Source organism: Gekko japonicus, unplaced genomic scaffold (genome assembly GCF_001447785.1).
Source record: "Gekko japonicus isolate JY-2015 unplaced genomic scaffold, Gekko_japonicus_V1.1 scaffold63, whole genome shotgun sequence".
Taxonomy (NCBI): domain Eukaryota; kingdom Metazoa; phylum Chordata; class Lepidosauria; order Squamata; family Gekkonidae; genus Gekko; species Gekko japonicus.
In genome coordinates, this window is record NW_015168654.1 from 1,685,273 (window position 1) to 1,700,034 (window position 14,762).

General features: G+C 51.8%; 1 protein-coding gene across 1 annotated transcript in view; it reads left to right on the plus strand.

Annotated features, from left to right (window-relative positions):
* Positions 1-7,791, plus strand: part of EMILIN1 (elastin microfibril interfacer 1) — a 17,356-nt gene extending 9,565 nt beyond the window's left edge. The window contains exons 5-9 of the mRNA XM_015415122.1: positions 17-1,418; positions 1,559-1,666; positions 3,613-3,630; positions 4,820-4,954; positions 6,570-7,791. Of these exons, the coding sequence (XP_015270608.1) occupies positions 17-1,418; positions 1,559-1,666; positions 3,613-3,630; positions 4,820-4,954; positions 6,570-6,904 (1,998 nt within the window). The 3' untranslated portion in view covers positions 6,905-7,791. The remainder of the gene's footprint in view (positions 1-16; positions 1,419-1,558; positions 1,667-3,612; positions 3,631-4,819; positions 4,955-6,569) is intronic.
* The last annotated feature ends 6,971 nt before the right edge of the window (positions 7,792-14,762 follow it).

Genomic DNA, 14,762 nt, shown 5'->3' on the forward strand with positions numbered 1-14,762 from the left:
CGCTGTGCTGAACGAGCATGGGGGAGGAGGCCAGAGGCCATCATCCCTTCCTCCCCCCTGGAGCGTGGACAGGCGCATGTCTGAGATGGAGAGCCGCGTCAACACCACGCAGCGCAGCCTGGAAGAACACTTTGTGGATCTGCAGGTCATGTTGGAAGGAGCGGACGAGCGGCTCCGCAGGGCCGAAGGGCAGCTGGATTTCCTCTTCTCCCGCCTCAACGACTTCCAGAACCACGTCAACCGGGCCTTGGCCAACCTTTCGCGGGACGTGGGGGGACTCAAGGACAGCACCCTGCAGCAGCAAGGGGCTCTGGAACGAGTGCGCGGGGCGGTCCACACCTGCACTCAGATCTGCACCCCGCCCGGCAGCCAGGACTCCCAGATCAGCAGCATCTTGAGTGACCTGGGACGCCGGGTGCTGGACAACGAGGCACAGCTGCGCTTACTGGGCTCCTCCGTCCACCAGCTGGACGTGTCCGGCAAGCTGCAGAACTTGCGGGGGTTGGTGGGGGCCAACACGGAAGCCCTGGGCAAGCTGGCTGGGGAGCTCGGGGAGCTGGAGAACAGGCTGGTGGTCTCCATGAGCGCCGGGCCGCCAGAGCTGGTGCTGTATTCCAACCGCACTAACAAGCGCCTGGAGAAGCTGGAGAAAGAGATCGAGGGACTGGAAGGCGACGGCTGCAGCCAGACTTGCTCTGAGCTGAAAGGGGAGCTGGGGCTGCTCAGGGAGCAGGTGGAGACCTGTCGTGCAGCCTGCCAGCCGATGGGGAGGAGGCCGGAGCTGGGCAAAGAGGAGATGGATACCACGAAACCCCTGGACGGCTTCAGCGTGATCGGCGGCAGCTCCAGCGTCCACCTCAAATCCTTGCAGGGCGAGCTGTCTGAGGTGATCCTGGGCTTCAGTGCCCTGAACGAGACGCTGGCGGGGCTGCAGGCCACGGTGGAGAAGCACCAGACGGACATCCACGAGCTGGGCACCACCAAAGATCACATCATCGAAGAGATCAACCGCGTGCAGCAGGAGGTGACGGAGCACGTCAGCGAAAGCGAGGAGCGTTTCCAGGTGCTGGGCCGCGAGATCCACCAGTTTGGCGGCACCCTGCAGGTGGAGGCGTCAGACTGCCGGCGGGCCTCCGGGGGCCTGGCGGAGCGGCTCACGAAGCTCGAGGGCACTTGCGAGCGGCTGGACGACGTGTCTGGCAGCCTGCGGAAGATCAAGGAAGGGCTGGACAAGCACGTCTCAGCCTTGTGGAACTGCCTCCACGAGGTGAACGGGACCCTCCGCAACCACGGGGCCCTGCTGGACAAGATCCACGGCAGCCACCTGGGCACCATCCATCGCCGCCTCAGCACCCTGAACGGATCCCTCCAGACCCTGCAGGGTCAACTGCATGACCTCACGCTTCAGGACTTGACAGGTACAGCGGACCACTAGGAAGGAGCGGGGCCTCCAGCTGCCAGTCTGCGACTGGAACTAGCCGGTCTGGGCAGGGCCTTGGCTCTCCCTTACTGGGCAGGAGATGCTGGCTGGAATTCTAACGTCCTTATTCATTTTCAGGACCTCCAGGGCTCCCAGGAAGAGAAGGTCCCATAGGGAGGCCGGGTGTCCCAGGTCCAATGGGGCCTCCTGGCAAGGACGGAAGGAGTGGCCCCGTGGGTCCCCCAGGTGAGGAGCTGGTCAGGTGTGAGTGGCTCAGACAGTGCTCGGCCTCTCGGAAGCACTTCTGTCCCTAACGTCCTCCTTTCCCTTCCTGCCTATAGCACACACTGCATGGGTACCAGTTATAAAGGGTTTGGGAGCCTCCCCAAATGATTAACCCCCACCTTAATTTACAGAGGGTGATGAGATGCATGTCTGACTCCAGAACCCAGCAGGTGGTTGCTCCTCCCCAGCCTAGATGGAGCAAAAGAGAATCTGGAAGGCCCCCTTTGGGGCTCCTGTTCCCAGAGGTTAAGCAGATAAACAGTGAGGATCAAACCAGACGTTGCCCTTCTTATTGAGTCAGGACTGGGTTCCTCTGGCCCCACTTGCTTTCCCTGAAGCCAGATGACATTTGCAAGGAACTAAGTTTTTAGGTGTCACAGGGGCCAGATTGGGATGGGAAAGTTTTTCCCAACCTAAAAGGGCCTTGGGGGGGTATTTACCCCATTGGAGAGCTGCACAGTTTGGTAATGCCGTTTCAGTTCAGGAAGATTGGGGGTGGGGGGGCTGAAGCCCCTCCCCCTGCACTGCAGTTTGGTGCTGACATGCTTGAAAAAATAGTTCTCCACAGCTGCTGTCTGGCTACAGAGGAAAAAGTTATGGCCTGATCAGAATTCCAAAATTATCTGCCCAGGTAAAGGTATAGCTAGGTGAAGGTGGAGCTTCCTGCCCTTCCCGGACAGGAGATGCTGCCTAGGTGGATGGCAGCTGCAGAACCTCATAAGAACATAAGTGCCCTGCTGGATCAGACTCATGGTCCATCTAGTCCAGCATCCTGTCTCACACAGTGGCCAACCAGTTCCTCTGGACAACAGGACATAGAGGCCAAGGCCTTCCCCTTATGTTGCCTCCTGGCTCTGGGATTCAGAGGTTTAGTGCCTCTGAATGTGGAGGTTCCCCTCAGTCACCTTGGCTAGTAGCCACTGATAGACCTATCCTCCATGAATTTATATCTAACCCCCTTTTAAAGCTGTTTATTCCTGTGGCCATCACTATATCCTCTGGCAGCAAGTTCCATATTTTATTCACTCTGTGTAAAGAAGTATTTCCTTTTGTCCCTCCTGAATAGTTCTATTGGCCATCAGCTTCATTGGATGCCCTCAAGTTCTAGCATTTTGGGAGAGGGAGAAAATTTTCTCTTTGTCAACACTCTCCACCCCATGCATAATATTATAAACCTCTATCATGCCCCGCCCCCCCAATCATCTCTTTGCTGAACTGAAAAGTCCCAGACTCTTCATCTTGGTTGCCCCTCCTCTGTACTTTTTCCAGCTCTGCAATGTCCTTTTTGAGATAAGGTGACCAGAACTTACTGTTCACAGTATTTCAAATGAGGCTGCACCATAGATCTACACAGGGCATTATAATATTGGCCATTTTATTCTCAGTCCCTAACATAGAGTTTGCCTTTTTCACCGCTGCAGCGCACTGGTCTGACAGTTTCATTGAGCTCTCCACTAGGACCCCAAGATCTTTTTGCCTCTCGGTCTCGGCAAATTCAGACCCTATTAGCCTATACTTGAACTTGTGATTTTTTTGGTCCCAATATTTGTCACTTTAAAATCACCAACACCGAACTTCATTTGCCACATTGTTGCCCACTCACCCAGTTCATGGAGGTCCTCTTGGAGCTCTTCCCAGTCAGCCTTGGTGTGCCTCGTGGCCTGTCCACCAACTGAGCTGCATGACCAGCCGTCTCTACTGGTGAAGACTCTCTCTTTCCTCTGGGAGCATGTCCAAGCTGAGCAGTCTCTTCCCTGACCTTTCCCATGAGGGTGCATGTGTGTGTATGTTCTGGGATCAGAAGGGCCCAGTGGTTATATGGGGGGAGGAGGAGCATGTCATCCCATCCATGGGATATCTCTTGACACTCCCCATATCCTTATAGAAATTCATTCTTTCTCCTGCAGGTCTCCCTGGAGAGCAAGGTAAAGATCGGGCACATCCACGTGTCACTGTCCCTGTGTCGGGGAATCTGGAATGAAAGGGCAGGGCCAAACTGGCCTGGATTTGATGGTGGCCGTGCTGTGCTTTATTACATTTAACTTTGTCCCTTCTCCTCTGTTTCTGTACGCTGAAAGATTAGAAAAAGAACAGAGAACCAGTGCAAGGTGATGCCGGACTTGGATCGGGGTGGGGGGGAAATAGTGTTCAAATCCCTGCCCCAGCATGAAAGCTCACTGTGGGATCAGGGCTCCGTCACTCTCTCAATCCTTATAGGGCTGTGATTTGGGCAAAACAAGAGGAGTGGAGCACTGTGCATGTGACCCTGAGCTCCTTGCTGGGGGAGGAGTATAAGAGTGAAGTCTAGATAGGTAATATCTTGCAGGGGGGGGGGGAATCTGTCGTGTGGCAATTGTGGATTGTATTTCCCCAGCTGGCGATCACTGCCATACATTCTGTGTTCCACTTAATCAGTGGGTCATTTTGCTACAATTCATTGGATTTATATTTAAATCAACCCGTTTCCCGAACATAGGTTCTGTTTTGCAGTAGTAAGGGGAGCAAGTAGATAGATTTAGACTCACGCTGATTGTGAGAAGAAGAATTGGGCCTTCCTGTCTTACAGTAATGTACCAGAATCAAAATAGCCTCAAGAGAAAAACTGGGCTGCCTCTATCACTCAGCCCACAGATCAGAAATCCCCCCCCCCAGTAAAATGAACCCCCATTGCTTTTGAGCTGAGTAATTTGCCATTTGAAAGCTTAGAGCCCGTTGGGTTTTTTTTTTTTTATTAAAGAAATGCCTTGCACAGAAACTGTAGGGTTCTGATAAAAGTATCTTTCATTTGAAAACGCAGCTTGAGAGATTGTGTCAGCTATGTATGGAACTCGGGCTTTGAATGCTGTTATTCTTTTTTGCTTTGCTTGTTAAGCTTGGTGAGCAGGTCAACGAAAGGATAGCTCCCTGGTGTGTTTGTGTGTGGGGGGAAGTTAGTCTGTTGCTCAGTAGTGAAGTACCTCCAAATGAGCCTCTTAAAACTGAGTCACCACAGCAAGAGACGTGAATCAGCTAGTTGCTTGGTGGCTAGCACGCAGTCTGATGGCTCGGGGACAGCTGGAGGAGCAGAGAAGGACCTCCAAGAAGCCAATTAATCCACCCTTCTCCCTTCTGCAGGGCTGCCAGGTCCTGCCGGAAGGATACCCCAAGTCTCCTTCGCTGCGGCATTAACCTCCCGGCACGTGGAGACCGGAACCATCCCCTTCGACAGGGTGCTGGTGAATGACGGCAACTTTTATGACCCTGCCTCAGGTCAGTGGGGAAGGGAAAGTGGGTTGAAGAGAGAATGGCGTGGAGGTCACACACGTAACCCCAACTCTTATATTTATGTATTTATTTATATTTATTTTGGGATTTATATCCCGCCCCATCCAATATTCAGCTCGGGGCGGCTTACAAAGGTTAAAATATACATACAAACAACAACATGATAAAACAATATATCTGACATAAAAATTGGTGCTAATTAATTTACATAAAATCCAAGATGGATTTTGTGTTTTAATTTTGTGTTTTAATTTTTTGAGGAAGAGGCAGCAGTGGCTTTGATTCCAAAGCATTGAACTACTGGGGGAAATTTTAAGGCTCTTGTCACTTAGTAATGCTTCAGAGACACCTTGAGTCCTAGGGTTCAGGAGAAATTTGTTTCTATCCCACCTCTCTTCCAAGGGACCCCAGGCAGATTACAGTAAGCACAAAAAAACCCCCCAAAGACAACAGATTTATAATATACAGTCCAGATTTAAAATAACTCAGGCAACTGAGGACCAAACTTACCTGAAGGTCAGAACCAATCATAGGTCTTCATTGTCAGAGTGCGTCTGTTGCCAAGGAGTATACAGGGAGAGGCAGTCTTGCAGATATGAGGGCTGCAGGCCGTGAAGAGCTTTAAAGGTAAGAACCGATATGTTCAAGCGGGCTCAGAAACAGGTAGGAAACCAGTGCAGCGCCTACAAGATTGGTTGAGCAGCAGTATTTTGCACCAGCTGAAGTTTCCAAGTAGTCCTCAAGGGTAGCCCAGCATGGAGTGTGCTACAGTAGTCTAGCCTCCAGGTTGCTGTGGATCAGTATGACCAGTCAACTGATTCTAAGCATGGTTTTAATTTATGAAAAAGTGCCCTTGGCTCCTTCACGGACTTGCTTTTCCAGCAAAAGAGTCGGCTCCTACCTTATTCCCAAGTTGTTCACCGAGTCCAACAAAGATAACTTGACTCCATCAAAACTTGGGAAGGTCATACCTTCCAAAACCTCAGCCTTCTCAACCAACATGTACATGGATGAATAAAATACCTTTTCTCTAACACTAGGTGTGTGCAGGGTAGTACACAGAACATGGAAACCATAAAAGGCCTTTATAGTCTATGTGAGCTGGACAGGAGACAGAGAAAAGGAGTGGGAGGAGTCAGGGCGGCCAGACATGTCTTGCTGCCCTAGGAAGCGGTGCTGCACGGCCTGAAATGTGCTCCACACAGATATTGAACTGTGGAAGGCTGTGTTTGAACAGGGCATCCCGATCTTGGAAGCTAAACCGGGTCAGCCCTGGGAGGTACTCGGGTGGGACACCACCAAATAAACCCAGGGTTGCTCTGCATAGACAGGCAAATGGCCAAACCACCTCTGAAATGTCTCTTGCCTTGAAAACGCTTACGGGGTCACTATAAGTCAGCTGCTGTGACTTGACAGCACTTTCCCCCCACCCCCATCATCTAAAACCAGCGCCTGGTTGGAAGCAAGATCTTAATGGGGACGCAGGCAGCCTCGGAAGCCGCAGCTGCCTTGACTCCAGCAGTGGAACACAAAAAAACACCCCCATTCCTAATCCCTGCCTCTTTGCCTCGGGGATTCTCCTCACCTCTCGTCCCCACAGGGATCTTCACGGCTCCTGTTTCCGGCCGCTACCTGGTCAGCGCCATCCTGACAGGGCACAGAGGCGAGAAGATCGAGGCGGTGCTGTCCCGCTCCAACCAGGTGATTGCCCGCAGCGACTCAGCCGGATACCAGCCCGAAGGCCTGGAGAACAAGCCGGTGGCCGAAAGCCAGCCAAGCACGGGGGCCCTGGCGGTCTTCACCCTTGTCGTCCCCATGGAAGCTGGCGAGACCCTCTGCGTGGACCTGGTTTCCGGCCGGCTGGCCCGCTCTCTAGACGAACCGCTTACCGTCTTCAGCGGAGCCTTGCTCTACGAGGAGGCGGAGGGGATCTAGGCGGAAGGGGGGGAGGGCCCTCAGCTCGGCCTAGAAAGGGACCAAAGAGGAGCCTCTTGGTTTGCTGACCCGGACGGCCTCCTTTCCTCTGGCTTCTGAGTTGCGGGCCCGCGGGAGCTCCCAGCAGCCCAACGTTCAGGCCTCCAGCTTGGGAGCAGGAGCCCCGAGAGAAAGGGAAGGCGTCACTGCACTGCCGGACTCTCCTGCCCTTCTAGGACCTCTCGCTGGAACTGTCGCCTGCCTCCCCCTTCCCAGCCACATGGCATAAACACACGCAGAGACTCTGCCATCCCAACGCTCTGCCAGTGCAGCCGTGTGAAGTGAGAAGAGCGAGAGCACCAAAGCCAGCACCCTTCTCCCCCAGCTACGTCAGCCCTTCTGTTCGGGAAGGTAAGGGAGGGGAGGCGGGAGTGCAGCCGTCCAACCCAACAGAAGGCATCCCGGGGCGGGTGGGGTGTGGGGAGGGAAAGGCCCTTTCTGTTATTTATCAGTGTCTGTCGTACCCCGGAGAAGCCACGCACACTCCCTCCCTCGGGCCGCCGCCACCTCACTGCACCGCCAGCCAGTCCGCTTCCTGCACTGCTCACGCCTCACAGCTTGGGCTGCCTCATCTAGCCACTGCAGAGCAGCTGCAGAGTCAGGCCCTGCCTGCCACCCCTGGGGCCAGACCCTGGCTTTCCTCCCTACCACCAATTACACAGGACTGTTTAGAGGAAAAGGAGGACATGCCCTTCATGACACTGTTGGGAGAGAGAGAGAGAGAGAGAGAAGCAGTGAAGTAGCGGTTTCTTGAGGAAGAGAACGGTGCCCCCTTTTCCCAAACCTTGTGCCTACCCTGTGTAATGGCTGAACTCAGCTACAGTTATAATTATTGAATAAAGAAACACAACTCCTTTTTTAAAAACCTTTGTGCTGTGTCCTTTTGTTTGGAGGTGTGTAAGTATGTAATAGGAGCTGCAGTGGGTCAAGTGGTTAAGACGCTGAACTGCAGGCTGTGGAAGGTCGGTAGTTCAGGAGTTCGAGACCTGAGTGTGCCGCATGGCGGAGTGAGCTCCCGTCTCTAGTTCCAGCTCCTGCCAACCTAGCAGTTCGAAAGCAAGAAATTGTAAGTAGATAAATAGGTACCACTTCGGTGGGAAGCTAACAGCGTTCCGTGCGCCTTGGTGTTGTCATGCCGGCCACATGACCACGGAAACGTCTTTGGACAGCGCTGGCTCTTCGGCTTTGAAACGGAGATGAGCACCGCAACCCTAGAGCAGTGCCGGATTTACGCATAAGCTAAATAAGCTACAGCTTAGGGCCTCGCAATCTGCTGGAGCCTTATTTGAAATTATTTGTAATTATGTAATTATTTCTGTGATTTTGTAAACGCACCCTTTATTATTATTTTTAATAAAAATTAAAATACAATATGTTTTCAAATATTAAAAAGGCGTATATATTTTAAATTTTTCTGAGACCAGCTGATGTAATTTAAAACAGTAGGGGGCCTCTGGGTTTTGTATAGCTTAGGGCCTCAGCAAGTCTAAATCCGGCCCTGCTCTAGAGTCAGATTCGACTGGCTTTCGAGCAAGGGAACCTTTACCTTTAAGTATGTATTGGCATGCCCTCACCTGGATAGGCCAGGCTAACTTGCTCTCATCAGATCTCAGAAGCTAAGCAGGGTTGGCGCTGGGTGGCACTTGGATGGGAGACCACCAAGGAAGACTGGGGTCACTACGCAGAGGCAGGCAATGGCAAAACCACCTCTGAATGTCTCTTGCCTTGAAAACCCCACCAGGAGTTGCCATAAGTCAGATGTGACTTCACGGCAAAAAAAAAAAAAAAGGTATGTATTCCTTGCACATCAGGAAAGAATAGTGAGCTTTGAGCACAGGGGCCCATCTTCTCTGCCAGTGTTGACTCTTGGGGGGGGGGGGGGGGGGGAAAAAAAAGAGATGTGGAATAGGTGTGGACTGATGCAGCTGTTTCCCAGCTCTGCTTATACAAGTGAGGCTTGCGGAGGGGAACTGGTGGATTAGGGCCCTTGTTAATTAGTGTACAAACTTGTTATCATTTGGAGTGGCAACAAAAGAAGTGGTACAGTTTAGATTTTTCCCCGACTCAGATATCAAAACATCTTTTTTTTCCACAAAACTTTTATTTTTGGATAGATATCAATACATCTTTATTGCCAGTGATGGCTTATGAGTTGTATTAGGGAGCCAGAGGTTTGGGAGTATGATTTCAGCCCCATGTCGATTATAGGTGGGTCATGACAAGCCTAGAACCAGATAGTCACTGAGTTGACAGACACGTTACATTTTCTCTTGGAATGACCCTGGGTCTCACAGGGAGGCACACCCTGAAGTTCTGCCCTTCCTAGGCTAGGCCCAATTCAGATCAAGACTGTGTCATGTGGGGGCTTAGATTCCCCCCACCCGTGCCGTTTTTCTAGCCTGAACCAGCCCAGGGGCCTCATCTGCCCCCTTCTGGAAACATAATGAGTAGCTCAGCCATCCACATGCAGAACTCAGTGAGGCAAACAGCAGCTCCCCTGGGGCCATTTCAATCGGACAGATGGCACAGGAGGGGGAGTTCTAAAGTCCTCCCTTCACAGGCTGTAGCCCCAGTCCAAGTTAGGCCCACACGCAAGAAGAGGAGGAAGAAGAGGAGATTGGATTTATACCCTGCCCTTCATTCGGAGTCTCAGAGCAGCTTACAGACTCCTTCCCCTTCCCACAATGGACACCCTGTGAGGTAGGTGGGACTGAGAAAGTTCTTCCGAGGACTGCACATGAGAGAACTTGTGACTCACCCAAGGTCACACCTGCAGCTGTATGTGGAGGAGTGGGGAATCAAACCCAGTTCTCCCAGATTAGAGTCTAACCACTACATCAAACTGGTGATAAGCCTGATAAGCTTGCGGAACTTCAGAACATGCCTCTCTACTGGAGATGTGGGGGGTAACATAATGTGTGCTCAGGCCCTCTGATAAGGCATACTCCATAGTTTCGTAAGTTCATGTTTTTCTTGGTAAGCTTTGATGAACAATGTCCCCCATCGCTGTATCTTGCCCACATATACACTCGGCTTCCCGGGTCTGTGCCTAACACAGAAGTACATTTGCATGCATGATTCATTCTGAGTGCAGATTCAGGGGCCGGGGCCTTAGCTTGGGCAGACCTGGATAGCCCAGGCTAGCCCAACCTCATCAGTTCTCAGGAGCGAAGCAGCAGCCCTGGTTAGTACTTGGATGGGAGACCTCCAAGGAATTCCAGGACCACTTAGGGCTGCCAAGTCCCCCCAGGGGGCGGATTTCCCCCCGCTTTGGAGGCCCGATTTCCACCGCCGCGGAATCAGGCCCCGAGGGAAACCCCCCCCCCCGAAGCGCAGAGGTTTTCCCTCTGACGATCTGGGCCACGCCCTCAACGTGAGTGACGTAGCACGTCACTTCCTGTGACGTGCTGGCGGCGCGCGCGTGCTTTGAGCGCACGCACCGCCGAGGAACTCCCAGAGCCCAGCGAGGTTCCCCCGCTGCCAAGGTAAGAAGACTTGGCCACCTGACCCTTGGCGCTGGCACCAGTGGTACCCCATTGAAGGTCGGTAGTGGGATCCCGACCCACTCCGACTCAGGACCTCCGTCTTCGTTGGATTCAATTTCAGTCAGCTCAGTCTAAGCCAGCCCACCACATCCTGAAGCGCTCAGTCCAGGTCCTCAGGGGTAGAGTCGGACTGACCGCCCAACAACAGATATAGCTGGGCGTCATCTGGTACCAGGCAGAAACAAGCCTGGTACCAGGCAGAAACAGATCTCCTTAGCTTTGTAGTAGACAGAAGATGGAAGTGTCATGCTAGAAAACCCCTGGAGTTGCATCGTATTGACTGCATCATACTCTGAACAGTGCCATTGAAGTGTATGGCAGTCATGTGGCTTTCAGCAGCCCATAATTCATGACATCCACAGCTCCAGCTAGCAAAATCAGAACATTTAACACAGCACCACCAGCACATCGGAACACATATCAATGCTCCACCAGAACAAGATGGTAAGAAAACTGAACTTTAAAGGACTCTCGACTTGCTGCCAAAAGGTGCTTCTACATCAGAACCCCAAGGCAGGGATGAAAGCAAAGGACATTCCGTGGCTGGAAGGTAACCACTAAGAGGCCCTATCCTTTGTGACTACCTGCCTCACTTCTAAAGGCAGGGATACGCAAACAAAAAAAAGTAGTTAGCCATTTAGCTAAGAAGTAGAAGCAGTGCACCACCTTCTTGATTCAGAGCAACCCAAACACACACCGCCTCCACATGCACAGCTCAGTCAGGAAAGCAAAAAAAGCCCTTTTAAAAGCTGAAGGGGTGGGGGGATGGGGAGCTTAATTCTGCCATTTTGAAGGAGGAGCTTAACTGGCTGCAGACAAAGGATCCACGGGGATGTTTTGCCCACAGCTATATTGAAACTTCCCCTGATGTGTTGGAGAAAATTATGTTTTTATGTGCTCTGGTTCAGCAGGGGAACCAGATGGATTGTATGTGGATGATCCCAAAACAGCAAGGGCCATTGCGCTGTTCACATTGCGGGTGGTGCGGGGATCCCTGTATGGAAGTAGGCACAGCAGGCAAGCTTTCGATATTCAGCAGCACAGTGTGTTGTGTTATTTTAGTCGGTCTTAATACAAGGCACTATAAGGCTTTTGTGTCCTAGATGACAGAAGTCTGGCCCAAGGAGGCTGCAATGTAATATTTAACATGAAGAATGGAGAAACAGGGGGAAGAGAGCATTCACTCTAGTAAGGTTTGCGCAACTCTAGCCAAAGCAAAAAAAAAAAACCCTTTCACATGGGGACTTGGATGCTACCTGGGCAAAGCATTGGCCCAGGTGAGTTGCTTCGCTTTAGCCAGAGTTAGCACCTGCGGGGGGGGGGGAGAAAGTGTAAGAGGCTGAACCCTGACCCAGATAGCCTGATGTCCTCAGATATTGGAAGCTGAGAAGGGGCTGTGATTAGCATTTAGATGGGAGACTATAAGAATTCCAGGGTTACTATGCAGAGGAAGGCAATGGCAAACCACCTCTGTTAGTCTCTTGCCTTGAAAAACCTATGGGGGGTGCCATAAGTTGGCTGCCACTTGACAGTCACCCCCCCCCCAAAAAAAAAAAATTAAAAACAGAGGGAGAGGAAAGGGTTTCACGAGAGGCAGAAACAGTTCTATGCATATGGGGCCCCAGGAGAGAAAAGATGGTCATTGGACACAGCAGGAGAGATCACCAACAGGAAACAATATATGGGGATCAGCTTGGCAGAGTTGAAGGGTGCCAAGCAGGGGTCATTTCCTGCAGGAGCACACAGGAGCGGAGCTCCGGCAGTAAGGAGCCCAGAGGGTGGGCGCATGCAACAAGCCCTGCCCCCTGCTTCCAGCAGCCCTCAGTCGGGCCACGAGGAGCAAGAAGCAGCCAGGTAAGTTGCAAAGGGACCTCCCTGCCCGCCTTCAGGTACAAGCTCTCCCTCCTCTGTGAGGGCAGATCTGAGCATTCCCCCCCATAGCTAGCAATCCAAAAGAGTCCAGTGACACCTTTAAGACCAAGGTTTATTCAGGTACAAGCTCTCCCTCCTCTGCGAGGACAGATCTGCACATCCCCCCACCAATAGCTATCAATCCAAAACAGTCCAGTGGAGCCTGAGCGGTGGGTGTTGCCTTCTGACACACTTCCGGTGATGTCAGGGGGTGTGGCATATGCAAATAAGTTATGCTAATAAGTTAAGCTAATGAGCTCCTGCACCTCTTTTTCTACGAAATGACCCCTGGTGCCAAGTATGCTTGCCAACCTCTAGGTGGGGCCTGGAGATCTCCCAGAATTACAGTGGCTCTCCAGATGACAGAGCTCCGTTCCCCTGAAGAAAATAGCCACTTTGGAGGGTGGATTCTGTGGCATTATACCCCACTGAGGTCCATGCCCAAACCCCACCCTCCCCAGGCTCCACCCCTAATCTCCAGGAATTGTCCAAACCAGAGTTGGCAACCTTAATGCCAAGCCATAGAAGGCTTTGAAGGCAAGGAAGAAGAGTCTACCCTAGACTGAGGAGCAGAGAGGAAGCCAGAGAAAGAAGTTGAGGGACATCTTATGGTGGCAGTGAGAAGGTAGACGAAGGTACAGATAGCTGAGGGGCAGCAGAAGATGAGAGAGGAGGAGGGGGAAAGTGAGGGGGGTTTTTTGGGGGGACTTTTGCTAATAAAGTCTGGGACTGCAAAAAAGAGAGAGAGAGAGACAGTGAGCGTCACAGAAAGCCTGGGCTTGATGCCTGTTGATGCTGTTAACAAATAGTGGGCAAAGAAAGGAAGGCTTAGGAGGCAAAATGAGATCGGTCTCAGAGATAATGAGTTTGAGATGGCAGGCAGACATTGAAGCGTAAATATCAGACCAATTATTGGAGATGCAGGATTAGACAGATTGAGAGAAAGTTCAAGGGGAGAGAGAATTAACAACGCCAGCTCTGGGTTTGATTGAAAGTATTGGTCCAGAAATTGGTGTTTGATGAGGTCACCCAATGGCGGATCCAAAAAGGCCAAGAACAGATCTCAGTCACGTCAAAGAGTGGAAAAGAGCATCTCTCTGTGAAAAGACCAAGGCACAGCAGGCTGGGAAAGAACAGGCTGACAGTCACAGAACTCTAGGCTGGGAAAGCAGGAGGAGGTGAACTGCAGGAGCAAAAGGAGCCTATAAGTTGAGACTCCTTTGGATTGGGCTGCTAATCAACATCTCCTTGGATGTTCATAAGAGACTTTTCAGTGGGGTGCAGAGAGAAGCAGCTGAACAGCACTTTAGGGAGGAGACGTGTAAAGAGCAGGAGGAGAGTCCGGCAGTAGCTGGGAGAAGGGGGACACAGCATGTGGGAATGCAGTAGGGAAAGATGCAGCCAGAATCTTGGAGGGGAAAGGATCTACGGGACGTGGAGGGATTGGACCAGACCAACTATGGCTGCACCCACACAGCAAGGATGTTGCTTCGGCTGCCACTGAGAATGCAGAGACTTGCACATTGACAGGGGAGCATCCGTTCGTGGGATATGTCGAGCACTTTCCTATCAGCTCCTCACAGCCACAATTCCCCCTGTATTTTCTTCCTGCTGTGCCACTGGAGGCCTGATACCAATTTTTAAAACAGCTCTCTGGAAGCATGGCAGGAAGAAAGCAGGGGAAATGGCAGCATGATGCATGGCCTGGGTCACCAAGAAGCAAGACGGGGCAAATGAGGGTGAAACGTACTGAGACTGACGCATCGTTGAGTGATTTTCCGCTCATACTTTGCTTAGTGATTTCAGAGAACAGGAGATACAATTGCTAGCCCGCAGGCTGCTTATATGTCCGTTTACAACCACACCCATTACACACACCCACACCCGTGATAGGCTATATACAAGAGTTACAATCTTATAGGTTCTCTGTAGAATCCCTACTCGCCGGTTGGCGGGTTTTAGGATCCGAGGACTCTATTGTCCCTGGTCGCGAAGCTTCGCTAGTTTGTCTAGCCACGTGGCGCCCCGACCGTGTGTGTGGTTCTGCTAGTACACAACAGAAGGTGAAGCAGGCATCATGGTTGACCATAAACATTGTGGCAGAAGGAATGAAAGATGGCACTCAGCATTAAGGAGGGGGGTTATTTTGAAGGTCGAGAAGTAGTGGGGAAGGGACAGGAATTGGTAGAAGTTAAATGCTAACTGCCACTGTCACTGCAGCTTCCAGGAATAGATGCAGAGAGGAAGGCAACGCTCCTTCCCAAGAAAGTGTGGTAGAGAGAGTCGTCAACTCTGGGTTGGGAAATTGCTGGAGATTTGGGGGGTGGGGTGGGGCCTGAGGAGGGACCTATGGGGAGATATAA